Source organism: Cnephaeus nilssonii, assembly GCF_951640355.1.
Source record: "Cnephaeus nilssonii genome assembly, chromosome: 3".
Taxonomy (NCBI): Eukaryota; Metazoa; Chordata; class Mammalia; order Chiroptera; family Vespertilionidae; genus Cnephaeus; species Cnephaeus nilssonii.
Window position 1 is genome coordinate 23,621,818 of NC_137074.1, and position 23,178 is coordinate 23,644,995.

Genomic DNA, 23,178 nt, shown 5'->3' on the forward strand with positions numbered 1-23,178 from the left:
TCGCGAACTATAAAATGCCTTCAGGGGCCAGCAATAAATACAAATGAGTTGAGTACCCTAGATAAAAGGCCACGGGCGGGACTGTAGCAAACTAGGAAGTGTATGTGTGCCCTGGGCAAAAGGGACAGCAGCTACGCTACACTATTGGCACCATGGCGCTTGCAGAGATGTCATTACCTGATCATCAAATGAATGAGTGGATGAACAGTTAAACATCCCTTTCTCTCTGACATAGTTATAAAAATCACTGACAGGTCTTTTGTGGGTGTGATGATATGTGTTGGACCAGCAATATTCTCACCTATTATATGACTTCCACTCCTTTTCTAAAAGTCAGAGTATCATCTATGCATCACACAGTCTGAGGCAAAGAAAATTCACGCAATCCCACTGAAGTAAAATAAGAAATACTGTATTTTGACAATAACAAATGTCAGGAAGCAAAATCTTTGCCTTTTTTAAAGAAATAGTAGTAGGTATTTCTATTACAATAATGATAAAAATCAACATGGAACAGTCGATAGAAAAAAAGAAGAGGAAGATGCAGGGTTGGGCGGATGGGAAAAGTATTTTATAATTTATCAACCCACCTCAGCACAGTCCACAAAGATACCATCACACGTGGTACATCTAGAACTTGTCCAGAGCTCAATTGTTCTCACATTCTTTCTTCACGACAAATCCTTAGAAAAATGAAATGTGTTTACAGCTACCCTTGGGTAATTACAACCTACATTTTATGTTCCTTCCCTTTTGAAATTCTCATGAAAGAGAAAAAGATACGGTATAATAATGTGGGTGATTATTCATTATGTGTAAAGTCTTTGAATAATGCATCAGAGATCCATTAAACTGGAAATAATATATTTTAACTGCCCATCCACAAACCAGTTGAGGATATTGAGTAATGAATGGCACAGCAGGGCCCATGGTTCTTAGTCACTCTGGTTGTGGACAGATAATGAGCAAGGCATGTTTGAGATCCATAGGCATGTGGGAAGTTCCCTCTCACTCTGTTCTTAAGGAAACTGTACAATTGCCTTGAAAGTATAAGCAACTACAGGAGGTATCAGCCCTTTAAAATTATATGGCCGTCACAGTGAGGATCTAATAAATCCAAACCTAAGGTCAAGTGTTGTATGGAGGAAAGGCCATTGGATTCCAAAACCAGAGGTCCAGCCTGCAGTCTCTTGCTTTGTGACCTTGGACCAGTTAGCTGTTGCCACAGTGATGGTGCATAATAAACCACCCACATCAGTGGCTTTCAACATCAGTGGCATTGGTTTCGGCTTGGGAGCCTGTATACTAGTAGGTCAGCTGAGCAGCTCTGCTGTTCAGAGCTGGGCTCACGTGGGCTTAGTCGTGTGTCTGCGGTCGGCTATGGGTTGGTGAGGTGCCTCTACTGCTCTGAGCTGAGCTCTGTCATGTGTCCCCAGGCAGGCTCAGTTGGAACAGCTGCTGATTGACCTGTGTGCTGCAAAGTCACTCATCTGCCAGCAGGCTAGCCTGGACGTGGGGCGGGGTTCCCTGAGAAGGGAGGCTGGGAGCCAGAACGGAGCCCCTTCCTCTGCATTCTGTGGGCCAACACAAGTCAGGAGGCCAGCCTGGAAGGAGCCGCAGAGTCCTATTCCGGAGGGGAGGAACTGGGACCAAGTTTATAATTGGGCTGTCACAGTTCCGGGGCAGGGAGTTTGACTTCTCTGAGTAGGTGTTACCTTGCCTATAATCCACAGGTGGTTGGTTGTCCAGCCATGTGAAGTTAACAGAGGGGTGGTGTAGGGGGTAAAGCCCAAGAATTTTAAATATATGAAAATGCTGGTGGCCATGCTGGTCCTGGGAGATTGCTATTTCTAAAATCAGAAAACACCAAATAGTTCTTGGGTTCAGAGCTGGCTGCAGACGCCCAGTCCCGGTCACCACACCCGAGGCCAGGGACTGAGGCCCGTCTCACAATTCGGCAAACTTTAGGACCATTGCATTGTTTGTCGCAGGAAATAAACTGGTCTTGTCCTTGCATTTTTTGGGGGGCGGGGGGGGGGGGGGGGAGTGTTGTCTTTATTCCAAATCCTGTGACCATTGGCTAAGTTTCTGAAGCATTCTCTTAGTAGTTAAGAACTCCTCATCTCTATCATCCTCTCCGTTTTGTGCATGTTTTTGTAATATCCCTGGTAGTGGTGGTTGGAAGTCAGCACAAGCGTTTTCCAAGTAGCCATCTTCCTCTCTGGAACTGCCAAGCATACGTGGGTGCTGAACAGCCTCTCCACTGAATAAACGCCTTCGCACTCCCCGCCGAGGCACTGTCGCTCAGAAAGCCACTTCTGCGCACCATCTCTATCCCTTCATCTTTGAGAGCTTTCCCCGTCCAGAACACCTTCTCTCCAGATGCCCTCGGCTCCCTGCCAGTAGCTCTGGTCTGTAGTGTGGTTTTCCATTGCCTCGTGGTGCATAAGGAGAAGAGGTTTCTGGGAGAACCGGGACGCAGACCCTTCAGAAGGAAAATCCACAGGCGGGGCAGCAGTCAGGCAGCCCTTGCAGGCAGTGCTCTGCCAAATGCCACTCGAAACATCAAGCAGCCTTGGCATGGACACCTTAAATCATATCCCTAATTAACAGGATGAGCCGTGTGTTTTGTTCCCACCTCAGACTGTGCTTGAGAGATATCCAGACAGATTAGACCCCTCGCAGCTTGGATTTTGAAGACTGTGTAGCCTGGTTGTGAGTGAGGCTGGATGGATGCCCTGCAGTGTGAGGGATGGAGACCAGGGACCCCTGGGTCCAGGCATGAGCCATGCCTCCCCAGGCTGGCAGGGGCCAGGACAGGGGTTATCGAACTTGACCCTGGACACAGAGGCCTTCAGCAGCACCGGGTGGCCCTGCTCACCCACAGCCAGGCTGCTGCTTGGGACTGTGGTTGAATTTCCCCCAAACCACCTTCATCTTAAAACCTGCTTAAAGGCTAAAGGCAAACAAATCCTTTTTGAAACTTGAGTCCGTTTTAAGACATCTTTACAAAAATCCCCTCTGAACCATTAGCTGTTATGTCACATAATTTCCTTTTCCTGAGAGGAACGTTCTTGGTGATTACCGCTATGAGGAATTATAAGTCTCACCCTGTAAGAAGCTCTGTTCGGTTTCCCACGGAGATAATGTGGTACTAAGGCGATTTTCTGAATTTCTACCTGAGGTGCTTTTTCATTTTGCTCTGACTGCTAAATCCTTCCCCCTCCCCCCCCCCCCTTTTCCCCTTGCCTTTCTTGAGTTAGGAATGCTGTGTGGGATGGTTGATTTAGGTCTGAGTTGATCCTAGCACAAAGTTCAGTTTGGGGGCAGAACAATAGAATTTACCATTAACTTTCTTCAGAATATATATATATATCTTTAGATGTTTTCAATATTATTTTGCAATTTTATTCTGGGTTGTTTTATATTTTTATAATCTGAGTATCCCGTGGCCAGATGCTTCTTTTCAAAACTTTAGCTATTCAATAAATAGAAAGTGTTATCTAATCTTAGATTCAAATTAGGTTTAATTTAATTTTTCTTTTTTTTTACTTTTAAATGTTTGTTTTTAATTTGCTATTTTATTTCCCATTATCTTCCAATCCATACGTCTTGGGTTTTATTATTAAAAATGGATTGATATTTGGGGTGTGGGTTTTTTGTGTTTTTTTTTTACCAACTATAGACAATACATTTTAAAAACTTGATTTATATGGGATCAAAGGGTAACCTATGCATATCAGATTTCTCCAGAAAAAAAAAAAAAGTTTTCTAGAAGAAAGTTAAAGGAGACCAATCCCAGGCCCGTAGAAGTGCAGCTGCCTAACAGAGCTGTGACCAGGCGAGGTGTTTCAGTAAGAGGCTTTAGAGGGCCCTTTGCAAAGTCACCCCACTTTGAAAATTCTGTGTCCTTTGGGCTTTCAGACAGAACAGAAAGGAGGGTCGTTAACATGCACAGAGCACCTGCCTTGTGCCCAGCTCTCAGTTAACTCTTTTCATTCTTCCTACAAAACACTGACTTATTCTCCCCATTTTACAGATGAGGAAACGGAGGGTCATAGAGTAATCTGCCTACGCATAGAAGTGAGGATTCAGAACCCAGGCACCCTGAGCTGATCACACAGCACCTGCCGGCTCCTGTGCCCAGCCCGGCCTGGCTCTCCTTGGCAGCACATGAGGGCAGGAAGGGAACAGACCCCGCCTTCTGGGGAAATAAGCTGGGACTTCCACTAACGATGGAAGCGAACAATAGGTGGCAGTACATACACATAACAAGGGTGGTGCCGTGTTAAACCAGTAGATTTCTTTTCCTGGATTCTGTATCATTTTCAAAGAAGCACTTTATAGAGTTCATCAGAGCAGTGTGTACTCAGCATCCCTACCCACTGGAATTTATAAAAAATCAAATACAAATGCCCGTCAGGCCAGTGGTTCTTTGCCTTGTCCCTGTGAAGCAGTGATGCTGGTTTAGACAAGACTGCGATCCTGGCAACCAACCGAGGGGTTCCCGTTTGCCTTTTCTTTCTCTTCTCTTACACACAGACCTGGCTATTAGGGAGGCTAAGAAAATTTCTTCTTTAAAAACTCCCCATCGCCAGACAGCAGTGAAATGTGTTCCACTTCCAGAGAAGTTAGGACAAAGAACTGGATTCCCTGTCTGGCCTGGTGCACAGCAGACACACAGCTGGGTGACCCTCTGTGACCCCCCCTCCACCACCTCCACGCCTGGAGCCTCAGGAGCTCCCCAAAGTGCCCCCTGCGGCGCTGCGTGCACAAGGCGGCTGCGGAGCCCCACTGGGTTGCAGGGTGTGCTTCTGCGTGGGTTTGGGGTTTCCTTACATTCCTCTAGGGCAGTGGTCGGCAAACTCATTAGTCCGCAGAGCCAAATATCAACAGTACAACGATTGAAATTTCTTTTGAGAGCCAAATTTTTTAAACTTAAACTTCTTCTAACGCCACTTCTTCAAAATAGACTCGCCCAGGCCGTGGTATTTTGTGGAAGAGCCACACTCAAGGGGCCAAAGAGCCACATGAGGCTCGGGAGCCGCAGTTTGCCGACCACGGCTCTAGGGTGAACCGGGTGGGGTTTTTTGTTTGTTTTTTAAATCTTTATTGTTGAAAGTATTACATAGGTCCTTCTTTTTCCTGAACTGCAGTGTGTGTTTTTCTTAATGACAGAAGTGAGCTCCCTTGGTTGGCTTTGGCAACTGCCTTACCTAAAATTTTCCTTCAGTTGACCCTCTTCTGTCTATTTGAGGGAGAGAGGAGTCTTCAGAGAACTGTGGCCGGGGTGCTGGCTCAGAGAGTGTGGACTGTCCCCAGGGGGCAGGACACTAGATGACACCATGCGGCTTCACGTGGCCGAGGACCCCCATCATCTTCGTCGACGGGAATATAAACTCAGTGACTCACACATTCTTATTGGGCACCAACTGTGTGTTTGGTATTGTGCTGGGGGCTATAATATGCGGCCTAAATTATTTTTCACCTACTGTGAAATGAGTGTGGGAAAAGGTAATACAGCATCAGTAAAAGTTGTGATTTTATCACTTACCAAGATATCAAGTTATCAAGTGATCATTAGTATCCTCTGGTATGTTATTGCTGAGGAATCAAGAGTCATATTGGTCACCCACTTTTCCATGTGAAGAATACATAAACCTGCTTTTTATTAGCAAAACCAGACAGTTCTATTGGGTGCGCCCAGATGGCAAATAGCTGAGTGGATTGGTGTCCTGTCTGCTTCTGCCCAGCCTACAGAGTGGGATGAACCTGCAGATCTGCTTTGTCAACGACAGCGGCAGTGACAAGGACAGCGATGCGGATGACAGCAAGACGGAAACCAGCCTGGACACCCCCTTGTCGCCCATGGTGAGTCAGAGCTGCCGCCGAAGCTCAGTGTGTGTGCTTTGCTGGCCATTCAGCCTCTTGGCATTTCCTGACGCGGCATGCTCCCAAGATGGGACAGTGATTGGAAACCCAAACCTGTGATACAGCAGCGCTACATAAGCTCTGTTAAAGTTAGCAACTACTTTCATGTTAAACCATAAGAGAAATTGCACGTGTCCTAAAAAAATTTAAAGGACAATATGCTACACACCAATCCTTCCCCGCTGGGTGTAGAAATATATGAGCACAGACCAGCAGTAGGACATGTTTTAAAAGGAGGGGCGGCAGGGCCCAGAGGAAAGCTCATGCATAGAGGTGATGCTCAGAGGAACCAGCAGGATGCAGTGTGCATCGTATTCCTTACTCACTCCTTGCACACGTACCATAAAAGACTGCCTTCGGATCATGGGAGCTTGTTGCTGGGATTCTTGCCACTCGGTGAGGTCTGCGCATCTCTTTTCTCACCAACCAATCGTGTTTTCTTACCAAGGAACCCGTGTTGGTCACTGGGTACCTGAGATCCTGTCCAACTCCTGAGAGCAACACGCTGCCTTAGCTCTGGGTTAAATATGTTGCTGTGTCTTGTGAGACCAAATCAAAGAAATGTCTCAAGTGTATCATAAATCTGTTCCTCCTCCTATTTATTTACTAGAGGCCCGATGCACGAAATTTGTGCAAGGGGCCTGACCCTCGCAGCCCCAGCTGCCTTGGCTGGCCCTCGCGGCCCGACTTCGTCCGGAAGGTCATCCGGATGGTCATTCTGCTGTTCGGTCTAATTAGCATATCAGCTCTTTATTATATAGGATTCTGTTACTCTTTATGCTGAAATCACTGTCTGGTATTGACACTGAGGCAATAAACTACCTTTTTACTTGAGACTGGTACAGGTCAAATCGTGCGGCGAGCTGAGTGGATGGAGGGGCGTCTCGGGAGGGCTCAGGGGGTGCTCTGGCCCCTCTCCCCAGATGCTACCCGGCATGCAAAGCTCAGGGCTGCTCTTTTTCCCTCCGCAGAGCAAACAGAGCTCTTCCTATTCCGATAGAGACACTACTGAAGAGGAATCTGAATCCCTAGATGATATGGATTTCCTCACCAGGCAAAAGAAATTGCAAGCTGAAGCCAAAATGGCCCTCGCCATGGCCAAACCCATGGCCAAAATGCAAGTAGAAGTGGAAAAACAGAACAGGAAAAAGTCTCCCGTCGCTGACCTAGTAAGTAGCAAACGCTGAAACGCAAGCGCGTGCCTGGTGGCTGCAAAGGGTTGGCGCTGCCCCGCTCCTTTACCAGAGTTATGCAAACTTGGGTTTCTCCAAGGCAGTTTGTAAGAAATACTGTCATTGAGAAATACTTAAGTTTGTTTCTTTTTCCTTTCTGCTGCATCACTGAAAGACACATAAGCAGCAGATTTCACAAAAGTAAACTTGGCTCTTGATTCAGATCTACTGTGTTTGTTAGGGACAATATTAGCTGTCATGGGACCATTTAAATTCCTTTAAAGCAATTTCAGTTTAAGAACCCATTGGTTGTGGCAGACTCACTACTGCTATGCTCTCAGTCCCGCCTCTCAACAAAGACAGTGTAGCCTAGTGGACAAGAGCCCGGCGCTTTGGAGTTTAGATCTAGCTCTGCCACGGACCTACTGTGGGGCTCTGGTCAGGTTACAGAACGCTCAGCTTCCTCATCTATAAAATGGTATAAACAATAACACCTATGTCAGAGCACGTAGCACAGTGCTGTGGCATGGTATGAATTAATACATGGCTGATATTATTAATTTCATCCATGTCATCGATATTATTTGAGCTCCCCGGTAATTCATTTGTGTATAGAGGAATGGACTCATGGTTGCCACAGCCTGTGTAAGAGCCAGTCTGAAAGCTTTTGGTCTGAGTAGGATAGCATTTTGATGCTGATAGTGTTTCAGACATTGTGGTGTGTACCTGAGATGGTTAGAGAAGGTTAGCCTGGGAAAGCTTCTAAGCCCAGAACTTGAAGTGGGTGAATGAGAGGGGCAGTCTTTATGGGGAAAACTGGGTCTTGGGTTCAGTGTACTTGCTGCTCTGTTCACACGTCCATCTCTTCCCTCTGTCTCCGCAGCTGCCACACTTGCCTCATATAAGCGAATGCTTGATGAAGAGGAGTTTAAAGCCCGCTGACCTGAGGGACATGACTATTGGGCAGCTACAAGTGATAGTCAATGATCTCCATTCTCAGATAGAAAGTAAGTGTAAGGTGTGCTTGAAAATGGAATAACAAATGGGAAATGCAATGGGACAGCACCACTTCCTCAATTTAGATCCTTTCTACAGCATTTCATTGGGCTCCTCCTGTGGGTGTGCCTGCAAGTTTGTTCATGTCTCTCTCTCTCTCTCTCTCTCTCTCTCTCTCTCTCTCTCTCTCTCATTTCTTAGAAATATTCAGAAACTTTAAGAATTTTTCAAGGTTAGGTCCTTATTATTTATTTTAAATAGCAAGCACTTGGCATGTATCTGGCTAGCAACACCTGTTTCTAGAATACAATTTAGTAGTTACAGGTCATTTGCTATACAATGATATCCTCAACTTTACTGGTACATACATTTATTTTGGGTCATCAAACCAAAGTCGACTTATTTGTGGTACTCCAGGTGGTAAGAGTGGATAGGACCAATATGTGAAACTTACAGGGTGATCAAATGTGGGTCTGTTTCCCCCAGAATAACTGCAGTGGGGAGGGGTAGTGAGTGAGTGGCACTCGCTCGCACTGACTAGAGGTGCAGAGAAGGTCAGTTGGTTGGCCCGATGAAGGAGGGAGCATGCCCACCTGGGCAGAGTGGTTAGGCCAGATGGGCTCATGAATCCTCGGGAACATATGGTGGCACTTACAGATAAAGCCACCTAAGAGATATGCCAACCAAGTGCATTCAGACAAACTAACTATAAAAAGCATGTTTAGGAGCTAAGTGGGAAAATTGAACACTGACTAAATGTTTTATTAAAGATGTATTTATTCAGATACGATGAAGATATTGTGATTATGGTAATTTTTTAAAAAGAGCCCCATCTTTAGAAATACATACTGAAGCACCAACAGAGGAAATAATATAACGTCTGGAATTTGCTTTAAAATAGTCCACTAGGAGAAAGGGAGAGAGATGAGTCAAGATTGGCTAGTTGAAGCTAGATGGACGCATGGGGCATTCTTAAACTATGCTCATTGCTTTTGTATCAGTTTGGAATTTCCCATAATAAAAAGTTAAAAACTTCATATGGGGAAAAAATTCCTATGCACAATGCAGGCACTGTCCTGGGTACGAGCATAAAACCCTACCCCCGAGAACACACTGGAAAAATTAGAAAGAATTGGCCATCTTCAGTGTCAAGTTAATACATTCAGTATTGTTTTAAAATCAAGAAGAGATAAAGAATTCTTTCATCTGCAAAATAAGCCAGTCAGAGAAAGACAAATACCACTGATGTCACTAATATGTGGAATCTAATGAACAAATGGAACTGGAAGCATGGATAATGGATACATGGCACAGACTGGCAGGAGCCAGCGGTAGGGTGGCTGGATAAAGCAGGCGAAGGGATTAGCTAAAGAACATATAGGCATGCCCCATGGACAGGGACAATAGTGTGGTGAAGGCCAAGGGAGGGGGAGGCTAAGGGAGGTGAGGGTGGGCAAAGGGGGTGATGGGGGTGTCGGCAATAATGTCAACATAAAAATTGTTTAATTGTAAAAATATTTTAATAAGAAATAAAATTGAGAGAAAGAGTTTAACATTTTAATTAAGAAACCATAGATTCAATGGATTTCTAAAATTTCTGCATTTTAATTTAGTTGAGTAAATCACTGGGAGTGTTACTCTGTCAAGGGAGGTTTTACTACTGCAGCATCTTCCTTGGATTTTTAAATGCTAATAAATTGCCGTCTCGTCCTTTTCCGGGGCAGATGATGATGTTTTAGACCTCTTAGTATGGTTCTTTCCCTCCCTTTCTTTTGAAAATTGGAAACTAGTCTGAACTAAAGGCAGACAAATGCATCACTTGAAGTCAGGATCTCTAAAAGCATTTCCCAGGGGGACCTGGCTGAGTACCCACTTCCTTTCTTTGGTGTCCGGGCCCAGAGCTCTCGCTGAATGCGTTGTTCTCCCCTTGTGTCCATGTGTCCAGACTTACAAGCTTTGATTCTTAGCTGAACTGAGGGGAAAACGCAAGAGAGAGCCCTTTGCTTGTTCATCCCCTTCAGAGGCAGAAGCCAGATTGACCCGTGCACTGATTTCAGGAAGATGAGAAATGTGTCCGTGTATTTTATTCCCAGCATAAGCCCTGAGGAATATTTGCCTTGGTACCTGTTGTCCAGAGACTTTGGGGCTTATTTCCTCAGGCCTTACGCCCTGGCTTTCCGCGAATACTTTTCCCAGAGCAACCTGCACTCAGGGCTGCTCCTTCCTGGGCCGCGGGAAGCCCCGAGCATCCCTGAGGCACCTTCCTCTCCCGCTGGGCACCGAGTCACGCCCGGCGGCCGCTCCGACTCTCAGTGTGGCAGGCGCAGTGGAGAATTTAATAAACCCCAGGCATTTTTGCTCACGTTTTTTGTTTTTTTGTTTTTCAAACAAAACCCCGCTTTTTCTAACAAGCTATTTCCCTAATAGTGAATCATTTTTCCCTTAATGTTTTAGGAAATCCTTTGTACTTGACTCCTTTCCTTCCAACACTCTTATAATTATGCAGATTAGTCATGTTCTCAAATTGATGGCTTCCCCTGAGCTTATGAGAGGAAGAAGCTTTAGAATTCATATAAGAATTCTAAATTTTAACAGAAATGATATTAATAGATGATAGATAGATAGATAGACAGACAGACAGACAGACAGACAGATAGATCTGTGATACATGTGCCCAGAAATCGTTACCCATTCTGACCTGGATGCAGACTTACCTGGATGCAGTCCTGCCTGTTTTTAAGTGCTCTCTCCTCTCTGCCCCAGGCTTGAATGAAGAGCTGGTCCAGCTGCTGCTCATCCGAGATGAGCTGCACACAGAACAGGACGCCATGCTGGTGGACATCGAAGACTTGACCAGGTCGGTGATGTTTCGCCCTTTCTAGAGAAGCCCTGGTCTGAAGTTTAAGAGTTAGGGCAAGAGCGTGCTCTGGAGAACTCCCTCCCTTCCTCCCCTGGGTTCCTCACCTAATCCCTGCTGGTGTCAGCTGTTTAGATGGAGGGGAGGTGGCCAGAGCTGCTCTTTTCCAAATGCATTGCTTGTCACAGCCGTCCTCCCGGTGTGATGGGCGCCAGGGCACTGGACCCGTCGTAGGGCGCACCCAGGGCAGTCAGCGGTTCTGGCCCAGGGAGTAGGCTCTAAGCCAGTGGTTCTCAACCTTTCTAATGCCGCGACCCTTTAATACAGTTCCTCATGTTGTGGTGACCCCCAACCATAAAATTATTTCGTTGCTACTTCATAACTGTAATTTTGGTACTGTTAATGAATCATAATGTAAATATCTGTGTTTTCCGATGGTCTTAGGCGACCCTGCTAGCGGTTCTCAACCTGTGGTTCGCAACTCACAAGTTGAGAACCGCTGCTGTAGAGCCTAAGACCATCGGAAAACAGATATTTACATTACAATTCATTAACAGTAGCAAAATTAGTTATGAAGTAGCAACGAAATAATTTTATGGTTGGGGGTCATCACAACATGAGGAACTGTATTAAAGGGTCGCGGCATTAGGAAGGTTGAGAACCACTGCTCTAAGCCATTCCAGGCTGGCGAGTTTCCAGCGGATGAGCCGCCACGGGGTGGGTGCCACAAAATGGCACTTGCTGTTTTGTGACCTGACTCTTGATCGCATCTGCTATGCCCAGAAGGCAGGGGCACTGGCAGCCTTCCACAGCACCAGTGCCACCAGATTGCTCTTACCGGGAAAGCGGGGGGCGGGCGGTGGGGAGAGACTCCGGGACTTGAGTCTCCAGCCGGGCCTGGCTCCAAGTGCCTCTCTGTGAAGCGGTAAAGAGTGCCTCCTTCCCCAGGCGACAAGGAAACAAGGCTAATGCTGGCCAAGGTCTTGCATTTGTTAGTTTTCCTTGTAGAAAAGCTCGTCACCGTAAGTATAGAAAGTACACAAGATACTGCGAGCATTCCTGGTATCTCACATTTACCTAGGCACCTTTCTATAGACAGCTTATCTGAAGTCTTTAAACCAGGAGGCAACGATTACTATCAATCTCAGAACCGGTATTCAGAGAGCAGAAGGCTCGCTGAGGGAAGAAAGAACACTGCTTGTCACAATAACGTCGGGCATTGGCCACGTGACCCACCGCCATCCTAAAGGAGCTTGAAAACGCTCCCAAGGACCCCTTCTCGGTGTGGCACGCTGGGAAAAATATTTTTCTAAGTGCAATTGCTGTAAAAATGGTCTGGCTGGCAAAATAAATGCCACGGAACTCTGTTTAGGCTTTTTTTTAAAAAAAACTATCTAGGGGCAGCACTCTGTTTTTAGGCTTTGAATAGTATACTGCCGAATCCCTAACAAAAAAGACCAAAACAAAAACCCAAAAAACCAGAAGGCCTTCCCATGCCTCCTGAGCATATTTGCCTGCATCTGAAATAACACTCAAACCGCAATAACACTCAGTAATATTATTGCCATCTACAGATGTATTCAGGCACTGCACCAACAGCTATGAGATGCATCCCTTTTCGTCAATACAAGCAATTTGCATGCAAGTATTAAGATGATGGGAAACCAGTAGTGAAGTAGACACCCGGGACCGGCATCTTTGAAAAATCTGTGAACTCTCTGACAAATTCTAAGATCTGCCTGTGGGAGCAGAGCCTTTTTCTCGGCCCCTCAAGGCAGCATTGGCCTCACTCGTCGCAAGGAGGACATGGGGAGGCTCCCCTTCTCTCGAAGGGTTAGCTTATTAGGATTGCAGTGTGCTTTTTTGTGTCTGCCTTTCAGACGGTGTGATCCTGGGAAGCGGGGCAGGCAGAGCCAGGGGGTTAAAAGGAGAGGAGTCGCTGAGTTAAAGGTGTTGGAGGCATCCTTTAAATTGGAGTCAGTAGGGAGAAGTTCAATGTCCCTTCCCGACTGGTGGATTTTAACTGTGCTCATGGGGGAGAGGGGGGGGCGGGTCCTTAAACGCCCCTCACGGTAGCAATCCCAGAGCTTTGCAGCCAGGTCCAAGCCGGCGGAGAGCGTGGCTGTGGGGCTGTCAGATGCGGCCGCACACTGGAACCCCAGGGACCTTTATAACGTGTGGCTGGCTGGGTCCCACCCCCAGCGATCCTGATTTAATTATCACGTGGCCGTGGCCTGGGCATTAGGAGTTTTTAAAGCTCCCCAGGTGATTTCAGTGCGCCGCCGAATGAGGACCTCTGGTTTGTACGATGCCTCTTTGGAGACGCGCTCCCTGGCTCCCCGAGACTGGGGTAGGATACTCCCCTGTGGAGCCTAATCATCCGTGCTAGGTCGTCTGCTGTCTGTCCCTGCCTGGCTGTACACCCCCTGGAAGCAGAGACAGCGCCATGCTCATTCATTGCTGCACCCCCATAGCTGAAGACAGGGACCGCCAGGTACATAGTAGGTCCTCAATAATGATTGTGGATAAAAAGGAGTTCGTTTGGGGCTTTCCTATAAATAACTGATGATTACCTTTTAATTGTATGGACTGAAACCCTTTTCCCTCCTTTGTTTAAAATGTTAATGAAATGCACCATTTTTAAAACTTACTATTAAGCATAGTTGTTATACAATCTTATATTAGTTATATTAGTTTCTGTACAATATAATGATTCGACATTTTTATACCTTACAATGTGATCACTCCACTAATTCTAGTAATCATTTGTCACTGTGCAAACTTACCACAATATTGTTGACTATATTCCCCTCCCCCTTTTCACCCATCCACCTAACCCATCCCTTCTGGTAATCATCTCTTTGGTCTCTGTTTCTATTAATCTGTTTTTGTTTTATTTGTTTGTTTTGTTTTTAGATTCTACATATAAGTAAAACCATATGGTATTTATATTTCTCTGTCTGGATTATTTCACTTAGCCTAATAGCCTCTAGATCCATCCATGTTGTCACAGATTGCAAGATTTTATTCTTTTTTATTGCTGCATAATATTTCTGTGTGTGTGTGTGTGTGTGTACCACATCTTTATCCACTCATCTATTGATGGACACCTAGGTTGCTTCCATATCTTGGCTATTGTAAATAATGCTGCAATGAACGTATGGGTGTTCATTGAATTAGTGTTCTCGTTTTCTTTGGGGAAGTGCTCATAAGTGGAATTGCTGGGTTGTATGGTATATCTGTTTTCACCCTTGTATATAGCTCTCAAAATAATACCCAGTTTTTAATATTTCCCAAAGCAATATCCTGTCTGTTCTTTCCTTCTTTCTCCAAAAAAAAAACCCCTTGCTCTGTGTGTGCATACATGTGTGTGTACACATGCACTCATAGATACATATTTTAAAACTGCCTTAAGAACTAGAATTCAGTTAGCTATAGTGGAACCTTAGCTTATTGGACATCAAAATATTTCTTGAACTGAATTTGTTAAGGGGGGGCCACGAGCTACTTTATGAATATGATCGAGATTCTTTTATACATATAAATAGGGCCATGAGGTGGTCTGTTAAAGAGCATAATTTTTTTTTAAGGAAAGAGGATATCTTTTTCTCGAGTTCCTTTATTGTTAAATGAATATCACCAATTATTTGTGGGCTGTTGACTGTGGCAAGGACTCTTTTGTGACTTCCCTGTTTCTGAACGTATTTGTGGTTTTTCTTCTCTGTACCATAGATATGATATGAGACATTCTGCATAAAACAGCGAGTTAAACGACGTCATTGACCACCCAGATGAGGGCAGCACACAAAACTGCCCGATCCTTTGGGTACAGCTGGGAGCCACACCCCGAGATGCTTTTCTCTTGCCCAATTTGCAACTTCCTAATATCCTTATCCTTCTTCAAAACACGTGTCTTTTGCAGCCTTCAGACCCTACCATTCTCTGAGAAGACGGTTAATTAGTGCCCATGTAAGTGATAGAAGCAGCTTAGCCATTCCTCCCACCGTCTCCACCGGGTCGGCCACACTTTGGGCTCAAAGGCCATGGTAGGGCTAGATGAATAAGAAGATTCACCCCATCCTACCCCTACCCTCACTGCCATGATCATGCCCTTTGGACTATTTGAGGGGGAAAAAGGATACAAAAGTATACATCTACAAAAGCCTACCATTGGCTAGGAAGTCATTAGCTTTGTAAGAATGGCGTTAGGTTGCTGGCTTCCGATTCCTATTGGGAGCCTTGCCAATACGTGTGTCTTGTGTGCATGTGTTCAGATAAAGTAGTCACGAAGTTACTTCCTGTCACCCCACCTTGTTTTGACTCTCTGCTTAGCGCTTGTTTTCTGTCTGCTCACTCCTTGTTTGCTACTTGTTCCTTTCTTGTCTCTCTCCTTTGGAATACTCACTCCATGAGAACAAAGACCTCGTTGTCTACTCACCACCAAACCCCTCGAGTCAGCAGCCGTGCCAGGCACATAGGGAACATTTGTTGAATAAATGATCCCAGAGACTTATCGCTCCTCATTTTTAAACACAGCACTTTAACCGGTCTGAGGTTCATCCAATGGCTCATTAAATAAAAGGACTCGTGCATAGAATATAAAAACTGAAGAGGGCAAATCCATTTGAATTAAGATCTATTTCTTGATTCCACGATGAGTAACTGAACCTCAGTTTGGAGGATGTTTTAGCTGTTGATTGGAAAGCAGCTTGGATCTTTCCCCTTCGCACTAACCAGTTGATTTATTAATTTTGCAGACATGCCGAAAGTCAGCAGAAGCACATGGCAGAGAAAATGCCTGCGAAGTGAAGAGGAGCCATCCCATCAGAGGACAAGCTAGACGTCTTTTTGCTTCTGTGGTTGTAAAAATGCTGTTGTGCAAGGTGGCGCAGAAACAAACAAACATCAGTGTTAGTCATTCATTGATAATGTCTGAAGCTTCATGTCCAGTGATTGGCCTTTGCTTCTTTTTCTTTTTTTTCCACATTTTACCAGATGAATTTAATTGACATTTTCAGAGCATTACACCCCAAAACTGCAGGGCACAAGTTCCCCTCAACTGCACATGGAACACCCTGTAGGACAGACCACATATTAAGCCACAAAACAAGCTTAAATGAATTTAAAAAGATTTAAATTATTCCACACACCTCCCACCCACCCCCAACCACAATGGCATGAAACTAGAAATCAATTAAAAAAAAAAAAACACAAAAAAAAACCTGAAAAACACGCAAACACATGGAGGCTAAATAACACACTACCAGACAGTGAATGGGCTAACAATGAGACCAAGGAAGAAATCAAAAGATACCTTGATCCCTGGCTGGTGTGGCTCAGTTGATTGAGTGCCGTCTGGTTCCATTCCGGGTCAGGGCACATGCCTGGGTTGTGGGCTCAATCCCTAGTAGGAGGCATGCAGGAGGCAGCCAATCGATGTTTCTCTCTCACATTGATGTTTCTCTCTCTCTCTCTCTCTCTCTTCCTCTCCTTCCTCTCGCTCTAAAATCAATAAAAACAAACAAACAAAAAAGATACCTCAAGACAAGTAAAATAAGAACACAACCCCAAATTCACGAGACACGGGGAAAGCAGTCCCAAGAGGGAAAGCAGCAGCAACACAGGCCCACCTCAAAAAACAAGAAAGTCTCAAACCAGCAATGGGACCTTTCACTAGAAGGCAGGTTTTGAATGAGCCCATTGGATTATTTTAAAATGTGTACCATGATCTTCATTGGATTGATTGATTGTTGTTATGGCAGCAGTATTCTTTTTTTTTTTTTTTTAGTGAGTAAAGTACACCAAACATAAAATTAACCATTTTAAAATGAAAAATCCAGTAGCATTTGGTACGTTTACGATGTTGTGCAATGATCACTTCTATCTAGTTCCAAAACACATCCCCGTGAGATGGTCACTCCCCATGCCCCCTACTGCAGTCACTGTCAGCCACTTGTCTGTTTTCTGTCTCTATAGATTCACTTATTCTGGAAATTTCATATAAAAGGAATCATACAATAGAAAAGACAAGTTTTCCCTTAAAAACATAAGACAATGATAGGCAGACCCCTACTTAAATTGAAGAGTGAGTACTACACAAAATTAAATTCAGAGCAGGAGAAATCAATTTCACAAGAGAGCACTTCGTCTTGAAGTCCCCATCATCCGATGTAGGCCAGGAGTCGATTAACTCCAGGTTTGCTGAAAGCCCAGGAACAGCGTCCACAAGCTGGAGTTTTGTGCAACCTGTTCTGCTCCTTCGTCTTCAGAACTCTCATTCGCTGTCCTTGAATTTGTTTTTCCTGATACTTGTATTGGATAGACTCCTGTAGACCAATGTTGCTACTTTCAGAACACTTTTTAGGTCGTCTTCATTCTAAGTTAGTTGGTCATTGCTTCCCATCTGATCGACTTTTGTGCCTCTATTTAATAAAAATCCCACCGTTTGCTCTTTGCTTTCCTTCAGAGTAAGTGAAACGGTCCGAGGTCATCCTCGTGTTTGCTTCAGTGTTTGCCTTGTGTGAAAGCAGCTTTGCTACGATAGCTGTGTTTTCACCAGTGACAGCACAGTGGGGAGCAGTGTTGCCGTCGATGCCCACTGCATTTGGACCAGCACCATGGTCTAACCGCATAGTTTCCCATTCCTCTTCCGGCATCGTATGGCCTTCATCAGAGCTGTTCTGTTTTCAGTGTCACAGGGCTGCAACAGGCATTTTCTGTCTGCTAGAAGGGAGAGTGGCCACTCCTGGATGGCCATTGGCGCAGGCCAAGATGTAGAGCAGTCCTTTTTTTCTTATCGCTGTCATTCAAGCCACTTCACCTGTTCTGGTCCTTCGTCTTCAGAACTCTCATTCGCTGTCCTTGAATTTGTTTTTCCTGATACTTGTATTGGATAGATTCCTGTAGACCAAGATTGCTACTTTCAGAACACTTTTTAGGTCGTCTTCATTCTAAGTTAGTTGGTCATTTTTATCTGATTGACTTTTGTGCCTCTGTTTAATAAAAAATCCCACCGTTTGCTTTTTGCTTTCCTTCAGAGTAAGTGAAAGTGGTCTGAGGTCATCCTCGTGCCCGCTTCAGTGTTTGCCTTGTGTGAAAGCAGCTTTGCTACCATAGCTGTGTTTTCACCAGTGACAGCACAGTGGGGAGCAGTGTTGCTGTCGATGCCCACTGCATTTGGACCAGCACCATGGTCTAAGAATAGTTGCCCATTCCTCTTCCGGCATCGTATGGCCTTCATCAGACCTGTTCTGTTTTCAGTGTCACAGGGCTGCAACAGGCATTTTCTGTCTGCTAGGAGCGAGAGCGGCCACTCCCGGATGGCCACTGGCGCAGGCCAGATGTAGAGCAGTCCTGTTTTTCTTACCACTATCATTCAAGCCACTTCACCTGAACAAGAGAATTTTTCACTCTCCATACGTTGCCTGGGCCGGCAGCTTTGTGGATCTGTCCCAGATCTTTGTCTGGAATGTGGTCGCATGCCTCTGTCTCCCACGCCACTCCTCCCCGGGCTGGCGGAGGAGCCCAAGGGCAACACGTCCAGCCTCCTCCGAAAGGTAAACCTCCCCTTCACACGAGAGCCCACGAGCTTCAGAGAAGCCTCACCTTCCCTCCATTTTTCTCCACTCCTGAGCCCAATACTCTCTAGATAAGCCGACCACCTCACGCCACAGCATTCAAGCAGGGCAGTTTCCTGGCCTTTGCTTCTTAATTTATTTTAATTTTTTTTACCGTGCCACTAAATATCAGGCATTTTAATAAAATATTGTTACAGAAATGTACAGTGCTTACACCATCACAAAATCCAAAAGGGTAGTTTTTATTTGTTTAGAGATTTTCAGTTGGAGCAGTATTTTACCATTGACTACTTTCATTCTTCACTGTAGTTTTAAAGAACTGTAAATGACGGTGCTATACAAGTCAAAAATACATGCCTGCCTCGTAGTGAAGTTGTAGCTCTCCGTAATATGTATATTTGAATCAGTTTTCAACATTTTGTGAATGTTGACTACCTGAAGTTCATTTTTAGATGTGCTATTAACATTCTGTTGGATTCAGAGGGTTCCTTGAAAGTTTTATGTATAAATATGTAAAATAAAAATTAAAACTTTGTTTCATATGATATGTCTTTTTGCTCACTAGCAAGTCCTACGCTGGCTATATTTCTGCCCTTTTCACTATTCCCCACCAGGAATTATTTTGTAGTTTTAACTACTTCTATGGGTCTCATGAAGAAAATTGCCAAGTCTAAAGAAGTAGGTTACAGGTTATTTTATCAGTGAACAAACGAAGTGCTCTCCAGAGGACAAGCAATACAGTGATTTGCCAACAAGATGGGGAAGGGTGTGTGTGTGTGTGAGAGAGAGAGAGTGTGTAAGAGTATGTGAGGGTATGTGTGAATCAGTGTGTGTGTGTGTATGTGAATGAGTATAAGTATGTTTGTGAGGGTATGTGTGAATCAGAGTGTGTGTGTGTGTGTGTGTGCGTGTGTGTGTGCGTGTGAAAACATCCAAGCTAGTGCTTCTGTTACTGCTCAGAGTTACCAATCTGGAATTCTAGCACTGCACCATTTCACAGCGGCTGGTCTTGTTAGAGCCCATGACTGCATCAAAACTCCGTTTACCAAATTTGCCACATGAATACACAATGCTTGCACTCATGCTTTTCTTCAGGCCAGCTGTGGCCATTTTTCCAATTTTAATCACTTCCACTGGTCTCATGAAGAAAAATGCCAAGTCTAGCCCGGTGTGGCTCAGTGGTTCAGTGTTGACCTATGAACCAGAAAGTCATGGTTCAATTCCTAGTCGGGGCACATATCCATGTTGCAAGCTCAATCCCTAATGTGGGGTGTGCAGGAGGCAGCCGATCAATGATTCTCATCATTGATGTTTCTATCTCTCCCTCTTCCTTTCTGAAATAAATAAAAATATATCTATTGGTTATCTATTTGTATTTAAAAATATAAAAAAAGAAAAATGCCAAGTCTAAAGAGTAGCCTACATAATAAAAAGGTAATATGTAAATTACCATCACTCCGCTATGCCCACGATTGGGCCAGCGGGAGGCGCAGGGGGCGGGACTTGGGATGGCTGAGGTGGTGATTGGGCTGGCAGGACGCTGAGCTCGCGTCGCCAGTGGCGGCGCGAGCTCAGCGTCTGCACCATGGCTGTGCTGTAGCACTGAAGGGGCCTCTGGGGCAGCGAGCCGGGCGTTTGGAGGCTCCAGCTGACGAGGCGGCGCGGGCGCGCGGCGGCGTCTGCAGAGGACACGGGTTTCTGCACAGCCTGGGCCGGCCGAGGGAGGGCTCATGAGGGAGCTGGAAGGCAGAGGAGGCGGTGGTAGCCCCAGCCTTCCTGGGCAGGAGGCGAAGGCAAGACCCTGGCCTGGGCTCCGGCCGCCGGAGGACCACGCCCCCGCCCTGCCTCACCCTAGGGGCCCAGGGACTTCAGAGCTGCCGGCCACACCGGGTCCCAACCAGGGGACAGACAGCCTACACGTGCATGATTTAATCATGCACTGGGCCTCTAGTTCTCCAATAAGTAGAGAGCTTCAGAAAATCGAAGTAATTAGGTAGCTTCCATGCAGGTGTTAGGGAACCATAAACTAAAGCAGAGATGATCAACATTCCAGAACCACCCACAGACCACCTGGTTTCACTAGAAGGTCCATGATGTAATCTGAAAATAGAAGTTTAGACAACTGTCTACACTTTCCTTTCTTAAAAATATCCAGCAAGATAGTACCCTCGATGGTCCCGGATCTGTCTCTTGCTTCAACAGTGTTTGGATGGAACAGACCCAGGGACGCCCCTTCTTCCAGCCTCCAGCCACTCTCCAGTGTCTTATCCAGTCACCACCTTCAGAACCACCTCCAGGACCAGCCAACATAATGTTTTTCTCCTACCTTAGCTCCTTATTGCCAAACAACCATGAGCTCCCAAATTAGAATTATTCCAACTGGGTGGAGGCTGCAGTCAACCGCCCAGCCAGCCTGCATCTGCGGGCCTCCCACACCTCCCTCCCTCTGGATGATGTGGATCTGGAGGGCTGGGGCCACTTCTTCCTTGAGTTGGCGGAGAAGAAGCATGAGGCCTCCGAACATCTCTTCAAGTTGCAAAACCAGCGTGGTGGCCGCATTCTCTCCAGGATGTGCTGAAGCCTCCCAAGATGAGCGGGCAAAACTCAGGGCCCTTTGAAGCCGCCCTGTCCTTGTAGAGGAACCTAAAGCAGGCCCTTTGGGAGCTGCAGGCCTGGGTTCCACCTGTGCAGACCAGACCCTCAGCTCTGTGACTTCCTGCAGAACCACTCCCAGGGTGAGGAGGTGAAAGGCCCACCCTCGAGCATGACTAAGAGCCTTTGGAGCCCAGAAGCCTTTGAGGGGCCCCTCTGCACCCCCCCTGGTGTCTGGCTTTTTCCTGAGCCTCTCTCTGAAACTGCTAGCTATTTTTTTTAACTACCTTGAAGCCTTCTCCCATGCATTGGACCAAATGGAAACAAGCTTTTTGCAGGGAAAAAAAAAATCCAGCTAAGTATTTTAAGTAATAGTAATAAAGAGTTGCTGGTTTTCAGAGTCTTCAATTATCTTAAACTAGAGGACCAGTGCATGATTTAATCATGCACATGTAGGCTGTCTGTCCGCTGGTCAGGACCCGGTGTGGCCGGCAGCTCCTAAGTCCCTGGGCCCCTAGGGCGAGGCGGGGCGGGGGCGTGATCCTCCTGCGGCAGGAGCCCAGGCAGGGGTCTTGCCTTAGCCTCCCGCCCAGGAAGGCTGGGGCCACCGCCTCCTCTGCCTTCGTGGAAACCCACGTCCTCTGCGGACACCGGGACACCGCCACGTGCTCCTGCGGCCCAACAGCCGCCAGACTCATCCCGCGCCCCCCCCCCCCCAGCCGCGCTGGCCGCCCACCCGCGCAGCCTCCAAACCTCCAAACGCCCTGGCTCGCTGCCCCAGAGGCCCCTCTGTGCTGCAACGGGAGATCAGCGTCCTGCCTGCCCAATCACCACCCCAGCCACCCCGAGTCCCGCCCCCTGTGTCTCCCGCTGGCCCAATCGTGGGCGTAGCGGAGTGATGGTAATTTACATACTACCTTTTTATTATGTAGGATTGTAACACTAATTTTTCTGGGCCTCCATCAAGTTGTTTCATTTGGAAAAGAAAAATAAAGTAGCCCATAGATATATGTTCGATTTTGTGAGTTGGCTATTACGTAGGAGAGCTTGTTCACCACTGAGCTAAAGGGTGGGGCCCAAAGACCTCTAACTGAGCACTGAACTCCTGCACCAGCTGTCAGTCATCTGGGTTGATCCTAGCCCTGAGAATCCAGGCCTGGCAGCTAGGTGAGAATACTGGTCAGTAAGCAGTGACTCCCATCTTTAGCTGCACAGGCAATCACCTGGGCAACTTAGCAATGACCAGGGCCTGGGTCCCACCCCCAAAGGTACTGATTTAATTGGTCCAGCATGTGACCTGTGTATCTGGATTTTTTTTTAAGGTCCCTAGGTAATACTGATGCTGAGAACCACTGCCTTAGACTTTCTTCCTTTTTAGCTTTTCTTTAAGCATTTTTTTAGTATCTACGTTTTTTGTTTTTTTATTAAATTTACTAGAGGCCCGGGCACAAAATTTGTGCACGGGGGGAGAAGAGGCCCTCAGCCCGGCCTGCAACAACACCAGCGTCCCGCACCTTGGCTGGCCTCTGGCCAGAGGCCCATCCACCCGCCCTCCGTGGGCCAGGGCACACGGGACACGGGCTGGTCGCCGGGAAGATGCCACCAGCGTCCAGCGCCCCAGCCGCTATGGGCGCCACCATCTTTTGTGATGGAGTGATGGTTAATTTGCATATTACCCTTTTATTAGATAGGATTGGGGTGACATTGGTCAACATGAACATATAGGTTTCAGGTGTGGGTTTCTATGTTACAATATCTGTATATTGCACCATGTGCCCACCACCCAAAAACAAATTCTAATTTTTTTCTAATTAAAATGTATTGCTATTAATTTGGACTTCTGGGGAGAGCCGGTCTGGAAGAGTGCCAGTTCCAAGTAAGAGCGGTAGTGTGACCTAAAAACCTCCTTCAGTGACATCCGCAGCCTGGAGTCCTGATGCTGGAACTCAACCCACCAAGACTTAAGATTTTCAATTCTTGCTAGAATTGCCCATTTTAATAAAAATTTAGAAATGAGTTTTCTCTTTGTCTTAAGCAATGTAAACTCTGGCTA

The 23,178-nt window shown here is 46.2% G+C and overlaps 1 protein-coding gene across 12 annotated transcripts in view; it reads left to right on the plus strand.

Moving 5' to 3' along the window:
* Positions 1-19,073, plus strand: part of SCHIP1 (schwannomin interacting protein 1) — a 144,902-nt gene extending 125,829 nt beyond the window's left edge. For all 12 annotated transcript variants that reach the window (XM_079766529.1, XM_079766528.1, XM_079766525.1 and 9 more), the window contains 5 exons: positions 5,754-5,871; positions 6,903-7,100; positions 7,987-8,110; positions 10,863-10,956; positions 15,714-19,073. In XM_079766529.1, the coding sequence (XP_079622655.1) occupies positions 5,754-5,871; positions 6,903-7,100; positions 7,987-8,110; positions 10,863-10,956; positions 15,714-15,765 (586 nt within the window). In that variant the 3' untranslated portion in view covers positions 15,766-19,073. The remainder of the gene's footprint in view (positions 1-5,753; positions 5,872-6,902; positions 7,101-7,986; positions 8,111-10,862; positions 10,957-15,713) is intronic.
* Positions 19,074-23,178: the final 4,105 nt, after the last annotated feature.